Consider the following 23,970-nt stretch of genomic DNA (forward strand, 5'->3'; position numbering starts at 1 on the left):
AGACAGAGGTTATCAGGAATGCGTCCAGGCCACAGAATGTCATGGAGCTGCGGTCGTTCCTGGGACTCCTCAACTATTTTGGTAACTTCCTACCAGGGTTAAGCACCCTCTCAGAGCCCCTACATGTGTTATTGCGTAAAGTTGAGAACTGGGTATGGGGAAAAAAAACAACTAATTGCTTTTGAGAAAGCCAGAAGCATTTTATGCTCCAACAAGCTGCTTGTATTGTATAACTCGTGTAAAAGACTTGTGCTAGCATGTGATGCGTCATTGTACGGAGTCGGGTGTGTATTACAACACGCTAACGTTGCGGGGAAGTTGCAACCATTGCAACTGTTTCCTGTCATGCTAATTAAATAGATTCTGTGGACTGTTTGCAATAGAGCGCTGCTCAAATAGGTTCTGTATGCAGAATAAATAGACTGTTTTCTGTCAGTCCTGTCGTAAGTCATGCCCTGTTCATTGGCTGATCTGCTGGTGTTAAGAGAAACTCTGCTTATAATTAGCCTGGGGCAATAACCATGGCTGGAACGCGCAAATCTAATCTGTGCTTGTTGACGTGAACGTAAAACACAGGCCACTTCTGAATACAGCAATGGTACAAAGCAAAGACCAATACCAACGGATCTCGGGTGCATAAACAGCACCGCACAAAGTCTTACCTCGGTTCGATGCCTTAATTTTCATTATGCATTCAGCAAAGCTTTCAGATTAACCATTAACCAATAAAGAGGAGAGAAAAACGCAAAGCTATTTTCTTTGGATTTGTCTTAACGCATTCAAAATAATGAGCTTCATGAGCATAGGAACAGGTGGCGGCCCATTCAGCCCCTCGAGCCTGTTACACAGGAACAGGAGGAGGCCCATTCAGCCCATTCAGCCCCTCGAGCCAGTTACACAGGAACAGGAGGAGGCCCATTCAGCCCCTCGAGCCAGTTACACAGGAACAGGAGGAGACCCATTCAGCCCCTGGAGCCTGTTACACAGGAACAGGAGGAGGCCCATTCAGCCCATTCAGCCCCTCGAGCCAGTTACACAGGAACAGGAGGAGGCCCATTCAGCCGCTGGAGCCTGTTACACAGGAATAGGAGGAGGCCCATTCAGCCCCTCGAGCCAGTTACACAGGAACAGGAGGAGGCCCATTCAGCCCCTCAAGCCCGTTACATAGCAACAGGATGAGGCCCATTCAGCCCCTCGAGCCCATTACACAGGAACAGGAGACCCATTCAGCCCCTCAAGCCCGTAACACAGGAACAGGAGGAGACCCATTCAGCCCTTCAAGCCCGTTACTTAGGAAGAGGACGAGGCCCATTCAGCCCCTCAAGCCCGTCACACAGGAACAGGAGGAGACCCATTCAGCCCCTCGAGCCCGTTACATAGGAACAGGAGGAGGCCCATTTAGCCCCTCAAGCCCGTTACTTGGGGGAGTGTTTGCTAGTGCTTTTGGGGAGGAGTTAAACTAATATGGCAGGGGGATGGGAATCAATGCAGGGAGACAGAGGGAAACAAAAAGGAGACAAAAGCAAAAGACAGAAAGGAGATGAGGAAAAGTGGAAGGCAGAGAAACCCAAGACAAAAAACAAAAAGGACCACTGTACAGCAAAATTCTAAAAGGACAAAGGGTGTTAAAAAAAACAAGCCTGAAGGCTTTGTGTCTTAATGCAAGGAGTATCCGTAATAAGGTGGATGAATTAACTGTGCAAATAGATGTTAACAAATATGATGTGACTGGGATTACGGAGACGTGGCTCCAGGATGATCAGGGCTGGGAACTCAACATCCAGGGGTATTCAACATTGAGGAAGGATAGAATAAAAGGAAAAGGAGGTGGGATAGCATTGCTGGTTAAAGAAGAGATTAATGCAATAGTTAGAATGGACATTAGCTTGGATGATGTGGAATCTATATGGGTAGAACTGCAGAACACCAAGGGCAAAAAACGTTAGTGGGAGTTGTGTACAGACCTCCAAACAGTAGTAGTAATGTTGGGGAGGGCATCAAACAGGAAATTAGGGGTGCATGCAATAAGGGTGCAGCAGTTATAATGGGTGACATTAATATGCACATAGATTGGGCTTACCAAACTGGAAGCAATACGGTAGAGGAGGATTTCCTGGAGTGCATAAGGGATGGTTTTCTAGACCAATATGTCGAGGAACCAACTAGGGGGGAGGCCATCTTAGACTGGGTGTTGTGTAATGAGAGAGGATTAATTAGCAATACCGTTGTGCGAGGCCCCTTGGGGAAGAGTGACCATAATATGGTGGAATTCTGCATTAGGATGGAGAATGAAACAGTTAATTCAAAGACCATGGTCCAGAACTTAAAGAAGGGTAACTTTGAAGGTATGAGGCGTGAATTAGCTAGGATTGATTGGCGAATGATACTTAAGGGGTTGACTGTGGATGGGCAATGGCAGACATTTAGAGACCGCATGGATGAACTACAACAATCGTACATTCCTGTCTGTCGTAAAAATAAAAAAGGGAAGGTGGATCAACCATGGCTATCAAGGGAAATCAGGGATAGTATTAAAGCCAAGGAAGTGGCATACAAATTGGCCAGAAATAGCAGTGAACCTGGAGACTGGGAGAAATTTAGAACTCAGCAGAGGAGGACAAAGGGTTTGATTAGGGCAGGGAAAATGGAGTACGAGAAGAAGCTTGCAGGGAACATTAAGACAGATTGCAAAAGTTTCTATAGATATGTAAAGAGAAAAAGGTTAGTAAAGACAAACATAGGTCCCCTGCATTCAGAATCAGGGGCAGTCATAACGGGGAACAAAGAAATGGCGGACCAATTGAACAAGTACTTTGGTTCGGTATTCACTAAGGAGGACACTAACAACCTTCCAGATATAAGAGGGGTCAGATGGTCTCGTAAGGAGGAGGAACTGAGGGAAATCCTTATTAGTCGGGAAATTGTGTTGGGGAAATTAATGGGATTGAAGTCCGATAAATCCCCAGGGCCTGATGGACTGCATCCCAGAGTACTTAAGGAGGTGGCCTTGGAAATAGCGGATGCATTGACAGTCATTTTCCAACATTCCATTGACTCTGGATCAGTTCCTATTGAGTGGAGGGTAGCCAATGTAACCCCACTTTTTAAAAAAGGAGGGAGAGAGAAAACAGGGAATTATACACTGGTAAGACTGACATCGGTAGTGGGTAAGATGATGGAATCAATTATCAAGGATGTCACAGCAGCGCATTTGGAAAGAGGTGACATGATAGGTCCAAGTCAGCATGGATTTGTGAAAGGGAAATCATGCTTGACAAATCTTCTAGAATTTTTTGAGGATGTTTCCAGTAGAGTGGACAAGGGCGAACCAGTTGATGTGGTATATTTGGACTTTCAGAAGACTTTCGTCAAGGTCCCACACAAGAGATTAATGTGCACAGTTAAAGCACATGGGATTGGGGGTAGTGTGCTGACGTGGATTGAGAACTGGTTGTCAGACAGGAAGCAAAGAGTAGGAGTAAATGGGGACTTTTCAGAATGGCAGGCAGTGACTGGTGGGGTACCGCAAGGTTCTGTGCTGGGGCCCCAGCTGTTTACACTGTACATTAATGATTTAGATGAGGGGATTAAATGTAGTATCTCCAAATTTGCGGATGACACTAAGTTGGGTGGCAGTGTGAGCTGCGAGGAGGATGCTATGAGGCTGCAGAGTGACTTGGATCGGTTAGGTGAGTGGGCAAATGCATGACAGATGAAGTATAATGTGGATAAATGTGAGGTTATCCACTTTGGTGGTAAAAACAGAGAGACAGACTATTATCTGAATGGTGACAGATTGGGAAAAGGGGAGGTGCAACGAGACCTGGGTGTCATGGTACATCAGTCATTGAAGGTTGGCATGCAGGTACAGCAGGCGGTTAAGAAAGCAAATGGCATATTGGCCTTCATAGCGAGGGGATTTGAGTACAGGGGTAGGGAGGTGTTGCTACAGTTGTACAGGGCATTGGTGAGGCCACACCTGGAGTATTGTGTACAGTTTTGGTCTCCTAACCTGAGGAAGGACATTCTTGCTATTGAGGGAGTGCAGCGAAGGTTCACCAGACTGATTCCCGGGATGGCGGGACTGACCTATCAAGAAAGATTGGATCAACTGGGCTTGTATTCACTGGAGTTCAGAAGAATGAGAGGGGATCTCATAGAAACGTTTAAAATTCTGACGGGTTTAGACAGGTTAGATGCAGGAAGAATGTTCCCAATGTTGGGGAAGTCCAGAACCACGGGTCACAGTCTAAGGATAAGGGGTAAGTCATTTAGGACTGAGATGAGGAGAAACTTCTTCACCCAGAGAGTGGTGAAGCTGTGGAATTCTCTACCACAGAAAGTTGTTGAGGCCAATTCACTAAATATATTCAAAAAAGAGTTAGATGTAGTCCTTACTACTCGGGGGATCAAGGGGTATGGTGAGAAAGCAGGAATGGGGTACTGAAGTTGCATGTTCAGCCATGAACTCATTGAATGGCGGTGCAGGCTAGAAGGGCCGAATGGCCTACTCCTGCACCTATTTTCTATGTTTCTATGTTTCTATGTTACATAGGAACAGGACGAGGCCCATTCAGCCCCTCAAGCCCGTTACACAGGAACAGGAGGAGGCCCATTCAGCCCCTCAAGCCCGTTACATAGGAACAGGAGGAGGCCCATTCAGCCCCTCGAGCCTGTTACACAGGAACAGGAGGAGGCCCATTCAGCCCCTCAAGCCTGTAACACAGGAACAGGAGGAGGCCCATTCAGCCCCTCAAGCCTGTTACACAGGAACAGGAGGAGGCCCATTCAGCCCCTCGAGCCTGTTACACAGGAACAGGAGGAGGCCCATTCAGCCCCTCGAGCCTGTTACACAGGAACAGGAGGAGGCCCATTCAGCCCCTCGGGCCCGTTACACAGGAACAGGAGGAGGCCCATTCAGCCCCTCGAGCCTGTTACACAGGAACAGGAGGAGGCCCATTCAGCCCCTCGAGCCCGTAACACAGGAACAGGAGGAGGCCCATTCAGCCCCTTGAGCCTGTTACACAGGAACTGGAGGAGGCCCATTCAGCCCCTCGAGCCTGTAACACAGGAACAGGAGGAGGCCCATTCAGCCCCTCAAGCCTGTAACACAGGAACAGGAGGAGGCCCATTCAGCCCCTCGAGCCTGTTACACAGGAACAGGAGGAGGCCCATTCAGCCCCTCGGGCCCGTTACACAGGAACAGGAGGAGGCCCATTCAGCCCCTCGAGCCTGTTACACAGGACCAGGAGGAGGCCCATTCAGCCCCTCGAGCCTGTTCCACCATTCAGTTAGATCGTGGCTGATCTGTGTCTTTATGCCATCTACCCACCTTGGTTCTGTAACGCTTCATACCCTTACCCATTATAAATCTATCCATCTCTGTTTTGAAAGCTCGAATTGCACCCCCAACTTCGACAGCTTTCTGCGGGAGAGAGTTGCAGATTCCCGCTGCCCTTCGTGAGAAGAAGTGCTTCCTGACATCACCCCCGAATGGCCTGGCTCGAGTTTTAGGGTTCCGCCCCTTGTCCTGGGCTCCCCACCACCAGAGGGAACAGTCTCTCTCTCTCGCTTCCCTTAAATGTATCTCTGCTATTCGCCTCAACTCCTCCCTGTGGAAGCGAGTTCCACATTCTCACCCCTCTCTGGGTAAAGAAGTTTCTCCTGAATTCTCCATTGGATTTATTGGTGACTGTCGTATATTGATGGCCCCGAGTTCTGGTCTCGGCCCACATGTGGAAACATCTTGTCTACGTCTAGCCTATTGAACTCTTTCATAACCTTGGTGGCCTCTATCAGGTCACCCCTCAGTTTTCTCTTTTTGAGAGAAAAGAGCCACAGCTTGTTCAGCCTTTCCTGATTGTGGCGCACCAGTTTTTGGGACATGCAGGGCTTTCCAATCCATCACAAGCAGTGAACCGATAATCCGGTGACACCGTGTTGAACTTTGTACCCAAGCTCCCCCATATGAGCCTCACTGAATTGAAGCTTTGCAGTATAAGCTCCACGCCGTCAGCAATTGTGAATCGTTCTTTCCTTCGTCGCTAGTTTCCGGCCTTAGAGCGGAGATTTACAATCACACAGCATACAGGAGGAGGCCACTGGGCCCATCGAGCCCGTGCTGTGCCGGCTCTGTGACAGAGCGACCCCAATCAGCCCCACTCCCCCCCCCCTGCTCTTCCCCCGCAGCCGGGCACATTTTCCCCTTCCAGTATTTACCCAACTCCCCCATTTGAAAGTCACGATTGAATCTGCTCCGACCGACCTTTCAGGCAGCGCGTTCCCCAATCACAACAACTCGCTGCGTTAAAAACATTCTCCTCACCGAAACATAGAAAATTGCAGCAGGAGTAGGCCATTCGGCCCCTCGAGCCTGCACCACCATTCGATATGATCATGGCTGCTCCTCTATCTCAACGTCATATTCCCGCTTTTTCCCCATACCCTTTGATGCCTTTTGTTTCTAGGAATCTATCTGTCTCCCTCTTAAATATATTCAGTGCCTTGGCCTCCACAGCCTCCTGTGGTAGAGAATTCCACAGGTTCACCAGCCTCTGAGTGAGAACGTTTCTCCTCATCTCGGGCCTAAATTTCCTCCCCCCGTATCCTGAGACTGTGTGACCCCTGGTTCGAGGCTTCCCAGCCCCGGGGAAACATCCTCCCCGCATCCAGTCTATCCCCTTCTGGTTCTTTTGCCGATTATCTTCAATCTCTGTCCCTCTGGTTACCAATCCTCCTGCCCCTGGAAACAGTTTTTTGTCGATCTACTCCATCAAACTCCGTATAATTTTGAACGCCAGTATTAAATCTCTTGTTAACCACACTGTTCACAACCTTGGTGTCGTATTTGACCCTGAAATGAGCTTCCGAACACATATCCGCAGGACAACTAATGAATTTTCGGTCGGGGTGCTAATCAGTGCCGAGCCTGCGGCCAATATCTCGCCGTAGATAACTAGGCCCACACAGCAGAGCCTGGTCTCTAGTCGTCTTGGACCCCCTTGCCACTGGATCAAGACCTTGCTCAGCTAAGCCCGTGTGGTTGCTGTGTGCAACGGCCACCCCACGTTAAAAGAACTCACGCACAGGCATCTTCCACTTTGTTAACGTCGCGTTCGGGACCTGGAACATCAGGACCCTCATGGACAACTCCAACAGCGACAGGCCGGAACGCCGCACTGCTATAGTTGCCCGGGAACTTGAGACGCTTTGATGTCGACATCGTTGCCCGAAGCAAGACTCGGCGGGCAGGGGAAGGCCAGCTCATGGAACAAAGTGGAAGTTACACCTTCTTCTGGACAGGGAAACCAGAGGAAGAATGCCGCCTTCACAGAGTTGGTTTCGCCATCAATAACAAGCTGGCCGACCACCTCAAAGGCTCCCATTAACGCCCCCTCTGGCCACTAACTGAGGAGTTAGACAACCGAAAATCCAGGCCATTTATTTACCGAATCTTCTCTCAATGTTCTGACTGTCGGCAGTCTCTCACGGTATCCCCACGTCGGAGCCGATTCCCAGGATATCGCCCGCGTCCTTCTCCCCGGGAAGTTTCGAATCGAATGTTGCCTACTACCTCATCGGAGGGTTGTTCCGCTGACAATGTGCCACTCCTCCGATCTCACAATGACTTTGCTGGACTGTGATCAGAACCTGCGCCAATCCATGGGAGGGGCAGTCAATGTTGTAAACGTTTCTTTGTTCTTCGCCCAACTCTTGTGTAAATACATTACTGCAGGATGCAATCAATCACTCTGTCCTTAACTCACGCTCAGCAAAATCTTTGTTAACCCGATCATCAACAGTCCGGCAGTACTGCCCCTCCGAAAGTGTGGTGCTCCCACAGTGCTGCCCCTCCGAAAGTGTGGTGCTCCCACAGTGATGCCCCTCCGACAGTGCGACGCTCCCTCAGTACTGCCCCTCCGAAGGTGCGGCGCTCCCTCAGTACTGCCCCTCCGAAAGTGTGGTGCTCCCTCAGTACTGCCCCTCCGAAGGTGCGGCGCTCCCTCAGTACTGCCCCTCCGAAGGTGCGGCGCTCCCTCAGTACTGCCCCTCCGAAAGTGTGGTGCTCCCTCAGTACTGCCCCTCCGAAAGTGTGGTGCTCCCACAGTGCTGCCCCTCCGACAGTGCGACGCTCCCTCAGTACTGCCCCTCCGACAGTGCGGCGCTCCCTCAGTACTGCCCCTCCGACAGTGCAGTGCTCCCTCAGTACTGCCCCTCCGACAGTGCGGTGCTCCCACAGTGCTGCCCCTCCGACAGTGCGACGCTCCCTCAGTACTGCCCCTCCAACAGTGCGACGCTCCCTCAGTACTGCCCCTCCGACAGTGCGGCACTCCCTCAATACTGCCCCTCCGACAGTGCGACGCTCCCTCAGTACTGCCCCTCCGACAGTGCGGCGCTCCCTCAATACTGCCCCTCCGACAGTGCAGTGCTCCCTCAGTACTGCCCCTCCGACAGTGCGGTGCTCCCACAGTGCTGCCCCTCCGACAGTGCGACACTCCCTCAGTACTGCCCCTCCGACAGTACGACGCTCCCTCAGTACTGCCCCTCCGACAGTGCGGCGCTCCCTCAGTACTGCCCCTCCGACAGTGCGGCGCTCCCTCAGTACTGCCCCTCCGACAGTGCGACGCTCCCTCAGTACTGCCCCTCCGACAGTGCGGCGCTCCCTCAGTACTGCCCCTCCGACAGTGCGGCGCTCCCTCAGTACTGCCCCTCCGACAGTGCGGCGCTCCCTCAGTACTGCCCCTCCGACAGTGCGGCACTCCCTCAGTACTGCCCCGCCGAAAGTGCGGCACTCCCTCAGTACTGCCCCTCCGACAGTGCGACGCTCCCTCAGCACTGCCAGTTCGACAGTTCATCGCTCACTCAGTGCTGCTCCTCCGAAAGTGCGGTGCTCCCTCAGTGCTGCCCCTCCGACAGTGCGACGCTCCCTCAATACCGCCCCTCTGGCAGTCCATCGGTCCCACAGTACTGCCCCTTCGACAGTGCGGTGCTCCCTCAGTACTGCCCCTCCAAAAGTGCGGAGCTCCCTCAGTGCTGCCCCTCCGACAGTGCGACGCTCCCTCAGTACTGCCCCTCCGAAATTACGGTGCTCCCTCAGTACTGCCCCTCCGACAGTGCGACGCTCCTTCAGTACTGACCCTCCAACAGTGCAGTGCTCCCTCAGTACTGCCCCTCCGAAAGTGCGGTGCTCCCTCACTGCTTCCCCTCCGACAGTGCGGCGCTCCCTCAGCACTGCCCCTCCGATAGTTCGACGCTCCCTCAGTACTGCCCCTCAGAAAGTGCGGTGCTCCCTCAGTGCTGCCCCTCTGACAGTTCATCGCTCCCACAATACTGACCCTCCGACAGTTCATCGCTCCCACAGTACTGACCCTCCAACAGTGCAGTGCTCCCTCAGCGTTGCCCCTCCGAAAGTGCGGTGCTCCCTCAGTACTGCCTCTCCAACAGTGCGGCGCACCCTCAGTACTGCCCCTCCGACAGTTCGTTGCTCCCTCAGTACTGCCCCTCTGACAGTGCGGCGCTCCCTCAGTACCGCCCCTCCGACAGTGCGGCGCTCCCTCAGTGTTGCCCCTCCCACTGTGCGATGCTCCCTCAGTACTGCCCCTCCGACAGTGCGACGCTCCCTCAGTGCTGCCCCTCCGACAGTGCAGCGCTCCCTCAGTACTGCCCCTCCGACAGTGCGGCACTCCCTCAGTACTGCCCCTCCGACAGTGCAGCGCTCCCTCAGTACTGCCCCTCGACAGGTCATCGCTCCCTCAGTACTGACCCTCCAATAGTGCGGTGCTCACTCAGTACTGTCCCCCCGACAGTGCGGCGCTCCCTCAGTGCTGCCCCTCCGACAGTGCGGCACTCCCTCAGTACTGCCCCTCCAACAGTTCGATGCTCCCTCAGTACTGCCCATCCAACAGTTCGATGCTCCCTCAGTACTGCCCCTCCGAAAGTGCGGTGCTCCCTCAGTACCACCCCTCCGACAGAGCGGCGCTCCCTCAGTACTGCCCCTCCGAAAGTGCGGTGCTCCCTCAGTACCGCCCCTCCGACAGTGCGGCACTCCCTCAGTACTGGCCCTCCGACAGTGCGGCACTCCCTCAGTACTGCCCCTCCGACAGTGCGGCACTCCCTCAGTACTGCCCCTCCGACAGTGCGACACTCCCTCAGTACTGACCCTCGAACAGTGCGGTGCTCCCTCAGTACTGCCCCTCCGAAAGTGCGGTTCTCCCTCAGTGCTTCCCCTCCAACACTGCGACGCTCCCTCAGTACTGCCCCTCCAAAACTGCGGTGGTCCCTCAGTACTGACCCTCTGAAAGTGCAGCGCTCTCTCAGTACTGTCCCTCCGACAGTGCGGCGCTCCCTCAGTACTGCCCCTCCAACAGTGCAGCACTCCCTCAGTACTGGCCTTCCGACAGTGCGGCACTCCCTCAGTACTGTCGTAGGGGCAGTACTGAGGGAGCGCCGCACTGTCGGAGGGGCAGTACTGAGGGAGCGCTGCACTGTCGGGGAGAGGGGGATGTACTGAGGGAGGGCTGTAGATCGGACATGCTGCATGGAAGAATTGAATTGTGAAATCTGCTCCGATTTCCCAGTCCTTTTATTGTCCTAACGAGTGATTTAAATATATTGCTTAGCTTGTAAAAAGGGAAATGTCACTTCAGTCATCATAAAAGCTGTTATACTGGTTTTGTGAGTGTGTTCATCAGCCAGGTACACTGAAATAAAGGTCGCAAATATTTACACTAGAGCGCACTGTATGATAGCAATGCTTCTGTAACCTAATTGAAATAGACACGAATAGTTTCTCCTGATTCCTGGGGCCGTGTTGGAGTTTGCTGCTCTCAATTTGACGAGACTGATTCCTGGGATGAGAGGGTTGTCCTATTTGGAGAGATTGAGTAAATTGGGTCTATACTCTGGAGTTTAAAGAAAGACAGACTTGCATGTCTATAACAGCTTTCGCCACCTCAGGACATCCCAACGCGCCTCACAGCCAATCAGGAACTTTTTTTGAAGTGTGCTCACTGTTACAATGTAAGAAACAAGGCAACCAAATTGCACTCAGCAAGCTCCCTCAAACAGCACTGTGATAATGACCCAGATCATCTGTTTTTAGTGATGTTAGTTGAGGGATAAATATTGGTCCCAGGACACCCGGGAGAACTCCCCTGAACTTCTTCAAAAGAGGGCAGACGGGGCCTTGCTTTAACGTCTCATTCGAAAGACGCCACCTTTGACAGGGCGGCGCTCCCTCAGTACTGCCCCTCCGACAGTGCGGTGCTCCCTCAGTACTGCCCCTCCGACAGTGCGGCGCTCCCACAGTACTGCCCCTCCGACAGTGCGGTGCTCCCTCAGTACTGCCCCTCCGACAGTGCGGCGCTCCCACAGTACCGCCCCTCCGACAGTGCGGCGCTCCCTCAGTACTGCCCCTCCGACAGGGCGGCGTTCCTTCAGTACTGCCCCTCCGACAGTGCGGCGCTCCCTCAGTACCGCCCCTCCGACAGGGCGGCGTTCCCTCAGTACTGCCCCTCCGACAGTGCGGCGCTCCCTCAGTATTGCCCCTCCGACAGTGCGGCGCTCCCTCAGTACTGCCCCTCCGACAGGGCGGCGTTCCCTCAGTACTGCCCCTCCGACAGTGCGGCGCTCCCTCAGTACTGCCCCTCCGACAGTGCGGCGCTCCCTCAGTACTGCCCCTCCGACACTGCGGCGCTCCCTCAATACCGCCCTCCGACAGTGCGGCGCTCTCTCAGTACCGTCCCTCTGACAGTGCGGCACTCCCTCAGTACTGCCCCTCCGACAGTGCGGCACTCCCTCAGTACTGTAACTCTGACCTTCTGATTCAAAGGCGAGAGTGCTACTCACTGAGCCACAGCTGACACTTTAGAAGAATGAAAGGTAATCTCATCAAAATATATAAGATTCTGAGGGGGATTGACAGGGTAGAGACAGGGATGATGTTTCTCCCGGGCTGGGGAGTCTAGAATCAGGGGTCACATAGTCTCACGATAAGGGGTCGGCCATTGAGGACTGAGATGAGGAGGAATTTCTTCACTCAGAGGGTGGTGAATCTTTGGAATTCTCTGCTCCAGAGGGCCGTGGAGGCTCAGTCGTTGAGTATATTCAAGGCTGAGATCGAGAGATTTTTGGGCTCTGGGGAATCAAGTGATATGAGGACAGTGCAGGGGGTAGTGGGACTAATTGGATGGCTTTCTCAATGAGCCAGCACAGGCTCGAGGGGCAGAATGGCCTCCTTCTGTGCTGTAAGATTGTACCAGCGCACACAGGTGTAGGGTGTGAGTATATGGGCGGCATTTATTTCCCATCCCTAGTTAACCTGAGGGACAGTTGTTTACCAACCATATCTGTCTTGCTGCTCGTAACACCTCGTAAATGGAATTGGTGTCATTTATGACTTACCACCCACACTTTGTAGCAGATTGCCAGCTGTTGAACACGGACTGGGAAAGGATTGACAATCCCATCATCTGTAAACATGCCAATCTCACTGTCGGAGGGGCAGTACTGAGGGAGTGCCGCACTGTCAGAGGGGCAGTACTGAGGGAGTGCCGCACTGTCGGAGGGGCAGTACTGAGGGAGTGCCGCACTGTCAGAGGGGCAGTACTGAGGGAGTGCCGCACTGTCGGAGGGGCAGTACTGAGGGAGTGCCGCACTGTCGGAGGGGCAGTACTGAGGGAGTGCCGCACTGTCGGAGGCGCAGTACTGAGGGAGTGCCGCACTGTCAGAGGGGCAGTACTGAGGGAGTGCCGCACTGTCGGAGGGGCAGTACTGAGGGAGTGCCGCACTGTCGGAGGGGCAGTACTGAGGGAGTGCCGCACTGTCAGAGGGGCAGTACTGAGGGAGTGTCGCACTATCGGACAGGCAGTACTGAGGGAGAGTCGCACTGTCGGAGGGGCAGTACTGAGGGAGCGCTGCACTGTTGGAGGGGCAGTACTGAGGGAGTGCTGCACTGTCAAAGGGGCAGTACTGAGGGAGTGTCGCACTTTCGGAGGGGCAGTACTGAGGGAGCGCCGTACTGTCGGAGGGGAGGTACTGAGGGAATGCCGCACTGTCGGAGGGGCGGTACTGAGGGAGTGCCGCACTGTCAGAGGGGCAGTACTGAGGGAGCGCCGTACTGTCGGAGGGGAGGTACTGAGGGAATGCCGCACTGTCGGAGGGGCGGTACTGAGAGATTGTGGCAGTGTCGGAGGTGCCGTCTTTCTATGGTGGATGTAAGAGATCCCATGGACACTATTGGGAAGAAGAGCAGGGGGATTTCTCCCCGGTGTCCTGGGACCAATATTTATCCCTCAACCAACAGACGATCTGGGTCATTATCACATTGGCCGTTTGCGGGAGCTTGCTGTGCACAAATTGGCCACCGCGTCTCCCTGCACGGACCACACTTCGATAATAAACAGCAGTGGGCTGCGGAACGCTTCGGGGAGGTGCCAAGGCCACGAAAGGCTGCTGCGGGGGGGTTTGCCCCCACAGCAATTCCTTGAGTCAGGGTCAATGGGTGTCAAAATGGAGGGAAGGCAAAGGAGGGCTTGGGCATGGGGCGCATTCGCGGACCCGGCAGTGGGTGAAAAGGTGCTCAGTGCGCAATAGCAGTGCCGGCAGTGGGTGAAAATGTGCTCAGTGCGCAGTAGCAGTGCCGGCAGTGGGTGAAAAGGTGCTCAGTGCGCAGTAGCAGTGCCGGCAGTGGGTGAAAAGGTGCCCAGTGCGCAGTAGCAGTGCCGGCAGTGGGTGAAAAGGTGCTCAGTGCGCAGTAGCAGTGCCGGCAGTGGGTGAAAAGGTGCTCAGTGCGCAGCGGCGGTGCCGGCAGTGGGGTGGGGGCTAAAAAGGCGGCGAAATGGCGGCTTCGTCGGCGGTGGGAGACGAGTCGCTTTACCCGATCGCCGTCCTGATCGACGAGCTGCGGAATGACGACGTTCAGGTGGGGGGAGTGAGTTGAGATGGGGAGGGGCGAGGGAGTTGAGTTGAGGGAGGTGAGGGGAGAGGGAGTTGAGTTGAGGGGGAGGGGAGAGGGAGTTGAGGGGGAGGGGAGAGGGAGTTGAGTTGAGGGGGAGGGGAGAGGGAGTTGAGGGGGAAAGGGAGTTGAGTTGAGGGGGAGGGGAGAGGGAGTTGAGGGGGAAAGGGAGTTGAGTTGAGTTGAGGGGAGGGGAGAGAGTTGAGTTGAGGGGGAGAGGGAGTTGAGTTGAGGGGAAGAGGGAGGTGAGGGGAGAGGGAGTTGAGGGGGAGGGGAGAGGGAGTTGAGTTGAGGGGGAGGGGAGAGGGAGTTGAGTTGAGGGGGAGGGGAGAGGGAGTTGAGTTGAGGGGAGAGGGAGTTGAGTTGAGGGGGAGGGGAGTTGAGGGGGAGGGGAGAGGGAGTTGAGTTGAGGGGGAGGGGAGAGGGAGTTGAGTTGAGGGGGAGGGGAGAGGGAGTTGAGTTGAGGGGGAGGGGAGAGGGAGTTGAGTTGAGGGGAGGGGAAAGGGAGTTGAGTTGAGGGGGAGGGGAGAGGGAGTTGAGTTGAGGGGGAGGGGAGAGGGAGTTGAGTTGAGGGGGAGAGGGAGTTGAGTTGAGGGGGAGAGGGAGTTGAGTTGAGGGGGAGGGGAGAGGGAGTTGAGGGGGAGAGGGAGTTGAGTTGAGGGGAGAGGGAGTTGAGTTGAGGGGAGAGGGAGTTGAGTTGAGGGGAGAGGGAGTTGAGTTGAGGGGGAGAGGGAGGGGAGAGGGAGTTGAGTTGAGTTGAAGGAGGGGGAGTTGAGTTGAGTTGAGGGAGTGTTGAGGTGCTGATCGGATTTGATCGGGTAGTTAAAGAGAAAGCCCTTCACTCTGGTGGGGGAAGCCTGCTATTGCAAGGAAGCTGCTTTGTGTAAAGCACCTTGTTATTGAGCTTGGCTGAAGGAGTTGGGACTCCAGTGTAGTGTGGGGGGGGGGGATCTGACCGAGGTTGATCAGATAATGAAGGGAGTGAATTGTGTTCCAGTCGACAGTTTGGTCCAGCTAAATGGGTTCGGGAGGACCAGGGGTGACAATCTCAGGTTGTGCGAGGACAGATCGAGGTTAGCTGTCAGGAGGTGGTGCTTTCCCCGGGAGAACAGCAGCTCCCGGAAACAGGCTGCCTTCTCGTGTGACGTATGCAGACTCGCTGAATTCCCGCGAGCGGGAGAGCGGCACCTGTTTCTGGCTGGGGCGAAGATCACCTCCTACAGAAGGGCAGGTGCTGCTGGGAATTCAGGGGCCAGAGTGATGATCTGGACCATCACCTAGATGGGATGGAGAGAAATTTCCTAGATTTCGTTCCCCAAACTGACGGGTTTTTAAGCCGCTTTTTTTGGCCGCTCCCAGCAGATCCCGCGGTATCAAGTGGACATGTTGTGATACACTCGAGGCCGTTGCACACCAGCCACCACACGGGCTTGACAGAGCCAAGTCTTGGTCCACTGGCAAGGGTTAACCAAGACGACTGGAGACCAGCTCTGCTGCACGGACCTAATGCACGCATGTATCGCAGTGTGGGCTGGGCCCGTGCTGCTCCTGGGCCCTCGCCGCTCCTGGGCCCTCGCCTCTTCTGGGCCCCGAACTCGCACCTCTCCTGGGCTCCGATCACGTCCCTGTACAATCTCTCGCCACTCCTTCGCCCCGACCTCGCCGCTCCTGCTGTACCTGCCGATGCTCCAATCACCGACCTAGATCTTGGTGACCTCCCTCTTCACTGTCGTCGCCCTCCTGCACCAGCACGTGCTGCTCTCTGGAGTGGTAGTTTTAAAGGAAACTGCTTATTTATCAGTGATTGTGTTACAGCCTCAAATCTACCACCAAGCTCATGGTCTGCACAGCTGTAGTAATAACCGCCCTCTTGTATGGATCAGAGGCATGGACGATATACAGAAGACACCTCAAGTCGCTGGAGATATATCACCAACGATGTCTCCGCAAGATACTGCAAATCCCCTGGGAGGACAGACGCACCAACATCAGAGTCCTCGTCCAGGCTAATATCTCCAGCATTGAAGCACTGACCACACTCGACCAGCTCCACTGGGTAGGCCACATTGTCCGCACACCAGACACAAGACGTCCCAAGCAAATGCTGTATGCGGAGCTCCTTCACGGCAAACGAGCCAAAGGTGGGCAGCGGAAACGTTACAAGGGCACCCTCAAAGTCTTCCTTGTAAAGTGCGATATCACCACTGATACCTGGGAGACCCTGGCCAAAGACCGGCCTTGGTGGAGAAAGTGCATCCGGGAGAGCGGTGAGCTCTTTGAATCTTAACACCGAGAGCGTGAAGAGGTGAAGTGCAGGCAGCGGAAGGAGCGTGTGGAAAACCAGTCCCACCCACCCCTTCCCTCGGCGACTATCTGTCTCACCTGTGACAGGGACTGTGGCTCTCGTATTGGACTGTTCAGCCACCAAACATAGAAACATAGAAAATAGGTGCAGGAGCAGGCAATTCGGCCCTTCGAGCCTGCACCACCATTCAATATGATCATGGCTGATCATTCCCTCAGTACCCCTTTCCTGCTTTCTCTCCGTACCCCTTGATCCCTTTAGCCGTAAGGGCCATATCTAACTCACTCTTGAATATATCCAACGAACTGGCCTCAACAACTCTCTGTGGTAGAGAATTCCACAGGTTAACAACTCTCTGAGTGAAGAAGTTTCTCCTCATCTCAGTCGTAAACGGCTTACCCCTTATCCTTAGACTGTGTCCCCTGGTTCTGGACTTCCCCAACGTCGGGAACATTCTTCCTGCATCTAACCTGTCCAATCCCGTCAGAATTTTATATGTTTCTATGAGATCCTCTCTCATCCTACTAAACTCCAGTGAATAAAGGCCTAGTCGATCCAGTCTCTCCTCATATGTCAATCCTGCCATCCCGGGAATCAGTCTGGTGAACCTTCGCTGCACTCCCTCAATAGCAAGAATGTCCTTCCTCAGATTAGGAGACCAAAACTGAACACAATATTCCAGGTGTGGCCTCACCAAGGCCCTGTACAACTGTAGTAACACCTCCCTGCTCCTATACTCAAATCCCCTAGCTATGAAGGCCAACATACCATTTTCCGCCTTCACCGCCTGCTGTACCTGCATGCCAACCTTCAATGACTGACGTACCATGACACCCAGGTCTCGTTGCACCTCCCCTTTTGCTAATCTGTCACCGTTCAGATGATATTCTGCCTTCCTGTTTTTGCCCCCAAACTGGATGACCTCACATTCATCCACATTATACTGCACCTGCCATGTATTTGCCCACTCACCCAACCTGTCCGAGTCACCCTGCAGCCTCCTAGCGTCCTCCTCACAGCTCACTTTAGGAGTGGAAGCAAGTCTTTCTCGATTCCAAGGGGTTGCTTATGATGATGATGTGCTACAGCGGCACAATTATTATGACTTCATAACTGTGGTGTAGGGTGTGAGCAGCCCCCAGCCTACGGGGAGCGGAAGGAGCAGCGTTGGGGCCCTACCATTCCAGGCAACAGCACGTGCTGGAGCAGGAGGGCGATGGAAGGCGAGAGGGACAGGCCTGAATGTACCCGAGGATCTTTACCAGTCCGTCAGTTGGTCACAACGCTCGATTATTTCAATGAGGAGAGATTACTGAATGATGCAGTACAGCGGGACCTGGGGCCCTGGTGCATGAAACACAAAAGGTTACTGTGCAGGTATAGCTAGTGATCAGGAAGGCAAATGGGGTGTTGGTCTTTATTGCAAGGGGGATCGAGTATAAAAGCAGAAAAGTCCTGCTACAACTTCACAGGGTATTGCTGAGGCCACAGTTTTGGTCCCCGTATTTAAGGAGGGATATACTTGCATTGGAGGCAGTTCAGAGAAGGTTCACTCGGTTGATTCCTGAGATGAGGGGGTTGACATGAGGAAAGGTTGAGCAGGTTGGGCCTCAACTCATTGGAGTTTAGAAGAATGAGAGGTGATCTTATTGAAACGTGTAAGATTCTGAGGGGGCTCGACAGGTTAGATGCAGAGAGGATGTTTCCTCCTCGTGGGGAATCTAGAACTAGGGGGCATAGTCTCAGAGTAAGGGGTCGCCCATTTAAAACGGAAATGAGGAGGAATTTCTTTGTGAATCCGTGGAATTCACTGCCCCAGAGAGCTGTGGAGGCTGGGTCACTGAATATATTTAAGGTGGAGATAGACAGATTTTTGAGTGATAAGGGAGTGAAGGGTTATGGGGAGCGGGCGGGGAAGTGGAGCTGAGACCAAGATCAGATCAGCCATGATCGTATTCAATGGCGGAGCAGACTCGAGGGGCCGAATGGCCGACTCCTGCTCCTATTTCTTATGTTGTAATGTAATGCTGCCTGGTCTCGACACCGCACCCCATAATCCCCGGTCCGGGAAAGGGTTGTGTGTGGAATCGGGGCCAGGGATGTTGCAGCTCAGCGACCATCCTTAACCTTCTCTTCCTGTTACAGCTCCGTCTCAACAGCATCAAGAAGCTGTCCACCATTGCCCTGGCACTGGGAGTGGAGCGAACACGAAGCGAGCTGCTTCCCTTCCTGACAGGTGAGGCGCGCAGGAGGCACGGATAGCGGCAGTCTCTGCGTGTGCTGTGCTTGGCGGGACCTCGGAGCTGACATTCTCCCGGTCAGAGGCCATGGTTCCTCTGAGCTGCCCCCCTCCCCTGGGTCGAATAGCTGCGGGATATCATCATCATAGGCAGGCCCTCGGAACTGAGGAAGACTTGCTTCCACTCTAAAAATGAGTCCTCAGGTGGCTGAACAGTCCAATATGAGAGCCACAGTCCCTGTCACAGGTGGGACACAGTATTCAAAAGAATAGAAATACTCGCGTTAATATCGCACTTTCCTCGACCACTGGATATCTCAAAGCGCCTCACAACCAATCAAGTACTTTTTGGAGTGTGGTCACTGTTGTAATGTGGGAAACGTGGCAGCCGATTTGCACACAGCAAGCTCCCATAAACAGCAATGTGATAATGGCCCAGATCATCTGTTTGTTTTTGTTATGTTGATTGAAAGATGAATATCGGCCCCAGGACACTGGGGAGAACTCCCCTGCTGTTCTTCGAAATGCTGCCGTGGGATCTTTTACATCCACCCGAGGGGACAGACGGGGCCTTGGTTTCTCATCCGAAAGACGGCCCCTCCGACAGTGCGGCGCTCCCTCAGTACTGCCCTCCGACAGTGCGGCGCTCCCTCAGTGCGGCCCCTCCGACAGTGCGGCACTCCCTCAGTACTGCCCCTCCGACAGTGCGGCGCTCCCTCAGTGCGGCCCCTCCGACACTGCGGCGCTCCCTCAGTACTGCCCCTCCGACAGTGCGGCGCTCCCTCAGTACTGCCCTCCGACAGTGCGGCGCTCCCTCAGTGCGGCCCCTCCGACAGTGCGGCGCTCCCTCAGTACTACACTGGAGTGTTAGCTGAGATTAATGTGCTCAAGTTCCTGGAGTGGGTCTTGAACCCACAACGTTCTGACTCTGAGGCGAATGTGCTACCCACCGAGGCACGGCTGAGAACACAGCCCAGAAACAGGCCCATTGGGCCCCACCGCTCTGTGCCGGGGTTTATGTTCCACACCAGCCTTCTCCCTCCCCTCTCCATCTCACCCCATCACCATATCCTTCTATTCCTTTCTCCCTCATGTGTTTATCCAGCTTCCCCCTTAAATGTATCTCTGCTCCTCGCCTCAACCCCTCCCTGTGGGAGTGAGTTCCACATTCTCACCCCTCTCTGGGTAAAGAAGTTTATCCTGAATTCCCCATTGGATTTATTAGTGACTGTCGTATATTGATGGCCCCTAGTTCTGGTCTCCCCCACAAGTGGAAACATCTTCTCTACGTCTACCCTCTCGAACCCTTTCATAATCTTAAACACCTCCATCAGCTCATCCCTCAGCCTTCTCTTCTCCAGAGAAATGAGCCCCAGCCTTTCCTGATAGTTATAACCTCTCAGTTCTGGTTTCATCCTGGTAAATCTTTTTTGAACCTTCTCCAGTGCCTCGATATCCTTTTTATAATATGGAGACCAGAACTGTGCACAGTGCTCCAAGTGTGGTCTAACGCAGGTATATGGAGACCAGAACTGTGCACAGTGCTCCAAGTGTGGTCTAACACAGGTATATGGAGACCAGAACTGTGCACAGTGCTCCAAGTGTGGTCTAACCCAGGTATATGGAGACCAGAACTGTGCACAGTGCTCCAAGTGTGGTCTAACCCAGGTATATGGAGACCAGAACTGTGCACAGTGCTCCAAGTGTGGTCTAACCCAGGTATATGGAGACCAGAACTGTGCACAGTGCTCCAAGTGTGGTCTAACCCAGGTATATGGAGACCAGAACTGTGCACGGTGCTCCAAGTGTGGTCTAACCCAGGTATATGGAGACCAGAACTGTGCACAGTGCTCCAAGTGTGGTCTAACCCAGGTATATGGAGACCAGAACTGTGCACGGTGCTCCAAGTGTGGTCTAACCCAGGTATATGGAGACTAGAACTGTGCACAGTGTTCCAAGTGTGGTCTAACCCAGGTATATGGAGACCAGAACTGTGCACAGTGCTCCAAGTGTGGTCTAACCCAGGTATATGGAGACCAGAACTGTGCACAGCGCTCCAAGTGTGGTCTAACCAAGGTCTAAGATTAAATTTTCTGATTTTCAATTCTATCCCTCTAGAAACAAAACCCCGACAATTTGGTTTTCATTCTGGGTGGGTTATGAATGAACAAAAAAAAACACATCCTTTCCTTGTTCAATTCTCTAGACACAATCTACGATGAGGACGAGGTGCTGCTTGCCTTGGCCGAACAGCTGGGATCGTTCACACCCCTTGTGGGAGGCACGACGCACGTCAATTGCTTGCTGGTATGTGGCGTCGGCCGTTTACACTTCTTTCCCCCATTTCCCCTCCGTTCCCCGTCCAAGTGTTCCGGACTGGCCCGTCGGGGGGGATTGACTGGTGAGCGGTACGGAGCGACAGAGAGATCCAGCAGCTGTCCAGCTGCAGAAACCACGAAACATTCGTGGCCAGGTGCAATAAGAAATGTTTTTTAAGCAGTAGGCTTGAGGGGGGGGGTCTGGAATACAAAGAAAGATACAAGAAAGACTTGCGTTTCTATAGCGCCTTTCACGTCTCAAAGCACTTCACAGCCAATTAAGTACCTTTTGAGTGTGGTCACTGTTGTATTGTGGGAAATGCGGCAGCCAGTTTGCGCACAGCAAGCTCCCACACACAGCAATGTGATAATGACCCGGATCATCTGTTTTTGTTATGTTGATTGAGGAATAAATATTGACCCCAGGACACCGGGGAGAACTCCCCCTGCTCTTCTTCCATATAGTGGCCGTGGGATCTTTTACATCCACCTGAGAGGGCAGACGGGGCCTCGGTTTAATGTCTCATCCGAAAAACGGCACCTCCGACAGTGCGGCGCTCCCTCAGTACCGCCCCTCCGACAGTGCGGCACTCCCTCAGTACCGCCCCTCCGACAGTGAGGCACTCCCTCAGTACTGCCCCTCCGACAGTGCGGCACTCCCTCAGTACTGCCCCTCCGACAGTGCGGCACTCCCTCAGTACTGCCCCTCCGACAGTGCGGCACTCCCTCAGTACCGCCCCTCCGACAGTGAGGCACTCCCTCAGTACTGCCCCTCCGACAGTGCGGCACTCCCTCAGTACTGCCCCTCCGACAGTGAGGCACTCCCTCAGTACTGCCCCTCCGACAGTGCGGCACTCCCTCAGTACCGCCCCTCCGACAGTGCGGCGCTCCCTCAGTACCGCCCCTCCGACAGTGCGGCACTCCCTCAGTACTGCCCCTCCGACAGTGCGGCACTCCCTCAGTACCGCCCCTCCGACAGTGCGGCACTCCCTCAGTACTGCCCCTCCGACAGTGCGGCACTCCCTCAGTACCGCCCCTCCGACAGTGCGGCACTCCCTCAGTACCGCCCCTCCGACAGTGCGGCACTCCCTCAGTACTGCCCCTCCGACAGTGCGGCACTCCCTAAGCACCGCCCCTCCGACAGTACGGCGCTCCCTCAGCACCGCCCCTCCGACAGTGCGGCGCTCCCTCAGTACCGCCCCTCCGACAGTGCGGCACTCCCATCAGCACTGCACTGGGAGTGTCAGCCTCGATTTACGTGCTCGAGTCCCTGGAGTGGAACTTGAAGCCACAACCTTCCGATTCAGAGGCAAGTGTGCTGCCCACTGAGCCACAGCTGAGACAACGAGGTGGAAGTGATGCTTCATTTGTATAGAGCTCTGGTTCGACCCCCATCCGGAGCCACTGCGTTCAGACCTGTCCCCCGCCCTACAGGAAGGATATATCGGCCTGGGAGGGGGAGCAATGCAGACTCACCAGAATGATACCCCGGGGCTGAAAGGGGTTAAATCCCGAGGACCGGTCGCACAGACTGGGCTTGTGATCCCGCGAGTTTAGAAGATTAAGGGACGATCTGATCGAGGGGTTTGAGACAATTGAAGGATTGGATCGGGGAGATCGGGAGAGAAACTGTTCCCTCGGGTGGGGGGCAGTCCAGAACAAGGGGGCGTCACCTTCAAATTCGAGCCAGGCCGTTCAGAGGTGATGTCAGGAAACACTTCTTCACACAAAGGGCAGCGGGACTCGGGAACTCTCTCCCCCAAAAAGCTGTCAAGTCCGCGGGTCAATTGGAGCTTTCAAGACCGAGACTGATAGATGATTGTGGGGTAAGGGCATCATGGAATATGCAGTAGGGCAGGTACCTGAGGGAATGGTGTAACAGGCTCGAGGGGCTGAATGGGCCTCCTCCTGTTCCTGTGTAACAGGCTCCAGTGACTGAATGGGCCTCCTCCTGTTCCTGTGTAACAGGCTCGAGGGGCTGAATGGGGCCTCCTCCTGTTCCTGTGTAACCTCGAGGGGCTGAATGGGCCTCCTCCTGTTCCTGTTTCAGTTGAATCACTATCTTGTGAGAAAGGCTGGAAGCGGTTTTATTCCCGGGGGTAGGAGGGGGCGGCGGGTGGAATTCAATTTCTACGTGTGGACAAAGTCATTTCTGGAGTGTTCTTTCTCCCCCCTCCTGCTCTCTTACCCCTCCTCCCCCACCGCGCTCTCTCCCGCTCACCCCCCCTTCTCTCTTTCTCCCCACTCTCTCACTCTCTCTCCACCCCCCCCCCACTCTCTCTCTCGCTCTCTCTCTCCCCCACTCTCTTTCTCCCTCTCTCCCTCACCTCCCCCACTATCTCTCTCTCTCTCTCTCTCTCTCTCTCTCTTCCCCCCCCCCCCCACTCTCCCTCTCGCTCTCTCTCCGTCCTCCCCCCCCTCCCCTCCCCCCACTCTCTCTCCCTCCCCCCCACTCTCTCTCCCTCCCCCCCACTCTCCCCCCCACTCTCTCTCCCTCCCCCCCACTCTCTCTCCCTCCCCCCACTCTCTCTCCCTCCCCCCCACTCTCTCTCCCTCCCCCCCACTCTCTCCTCCCCCCTCCCCCACTCTCTCTCCCTCCCCCCACTCTCTCTCCCTCCCCCCCCTCTCTCCCTCCCCCCACTCTCTCTCCCTCCCCCCACTCTCTCTCCCTCCCCCCCTCTCCTCTCCCTCCCCCCCATCTCTCTCCCTCCCCCCCACTCTCTCTCCCTCCCCCCACTCTCTCTCTCCCCCCACTCTCTCCCCTCCCCCCCACTCTCTCTCCCTCCCCCCCACTCTCTCTCCCTCCCCCCACTCTCTCTCCCTCCCCCCCACTCTCTCTCCCTCCCCCCACTCTCTCTCCCTCCCCCCCACTCTCTCTCCCTCCCCCCCACTCTCTCTCCCTCCCCCCCACTCTCTCTCCCTCCCCCCCACTCTCTCTCCCTCCCCCCACTCTCTCTCCCTCCCCCCCACTCTCTCTCCCTCCCCCCCACTCTCTCTCCCTCCCCCCACTCTCTCTCCCTCCCCCCACCTCTCTCTCCCCCTCCCCCACTCTCTCTCCCCTCCCCCCCCCTCTCTCTCCCTCCCCCCCACTCTCTCTCCCTCCCCCCCACTCCTCTCCCTCCCCCCACTCTCTCTCCCTCCCCCCCACTCTCTC

General features: G+C 54.8%; 2 protein-coding genes across 2 annotated transcripts in view; both read left to right on the forward strand.

Moving 5' to 3' along the window:
- The window catches only part of LOC139240408 (chemerin-like receptor 1), a 311,315-nt gene that overhangs the window by 107,234 nt on the left and 180,111 nt on the right, over positions 1-23,970 (forward strand). The window lies entirely within an intron of this gene.
- Positions 13,802-23,970, forward strand: part of LOC139240339 (serine/threonine-protein phosphatase 2A 65 kDa regulatory subunit A alpha isoform-like) — a 38,198-nt gene continuing 28,029 nt past the window's right edge. The window contains exons 1-3 of the mRNA XM_070868809.1: positions 13,802-13,921; positions 18,405-18,495; positions 20,705-20,805. Coding sequence (XP_070724910.1) covers positions 13,838-13,921; positions 18,405-18,495; positions 20,705-20,805 — 276 coding nt within the window. The 5' untranslated portion in view covers positions 13,802-13,837. The remainder of the gene's footprint in view (positions 13,922-18,404; positions 18,496-20,704; positions 20,806-23,970) is intronic.

The sequence above is a fragment of the Pristiophorus japonicus genome, chromosome 31 (assembly GCF_044704955.1).
Source record: "Pristiophorus japonicus isolate sPriJap1 chromosome 31, sPriJap1.hap1, whole genome shotgun sequence".
In the NCBI taxonomy this organism is placed as follows: Eukaryota; Metazoa; Chordata; class Chondrichthyes; family Pristiophoridae; genus Pristiophorus; species Pristiophorus japonicus.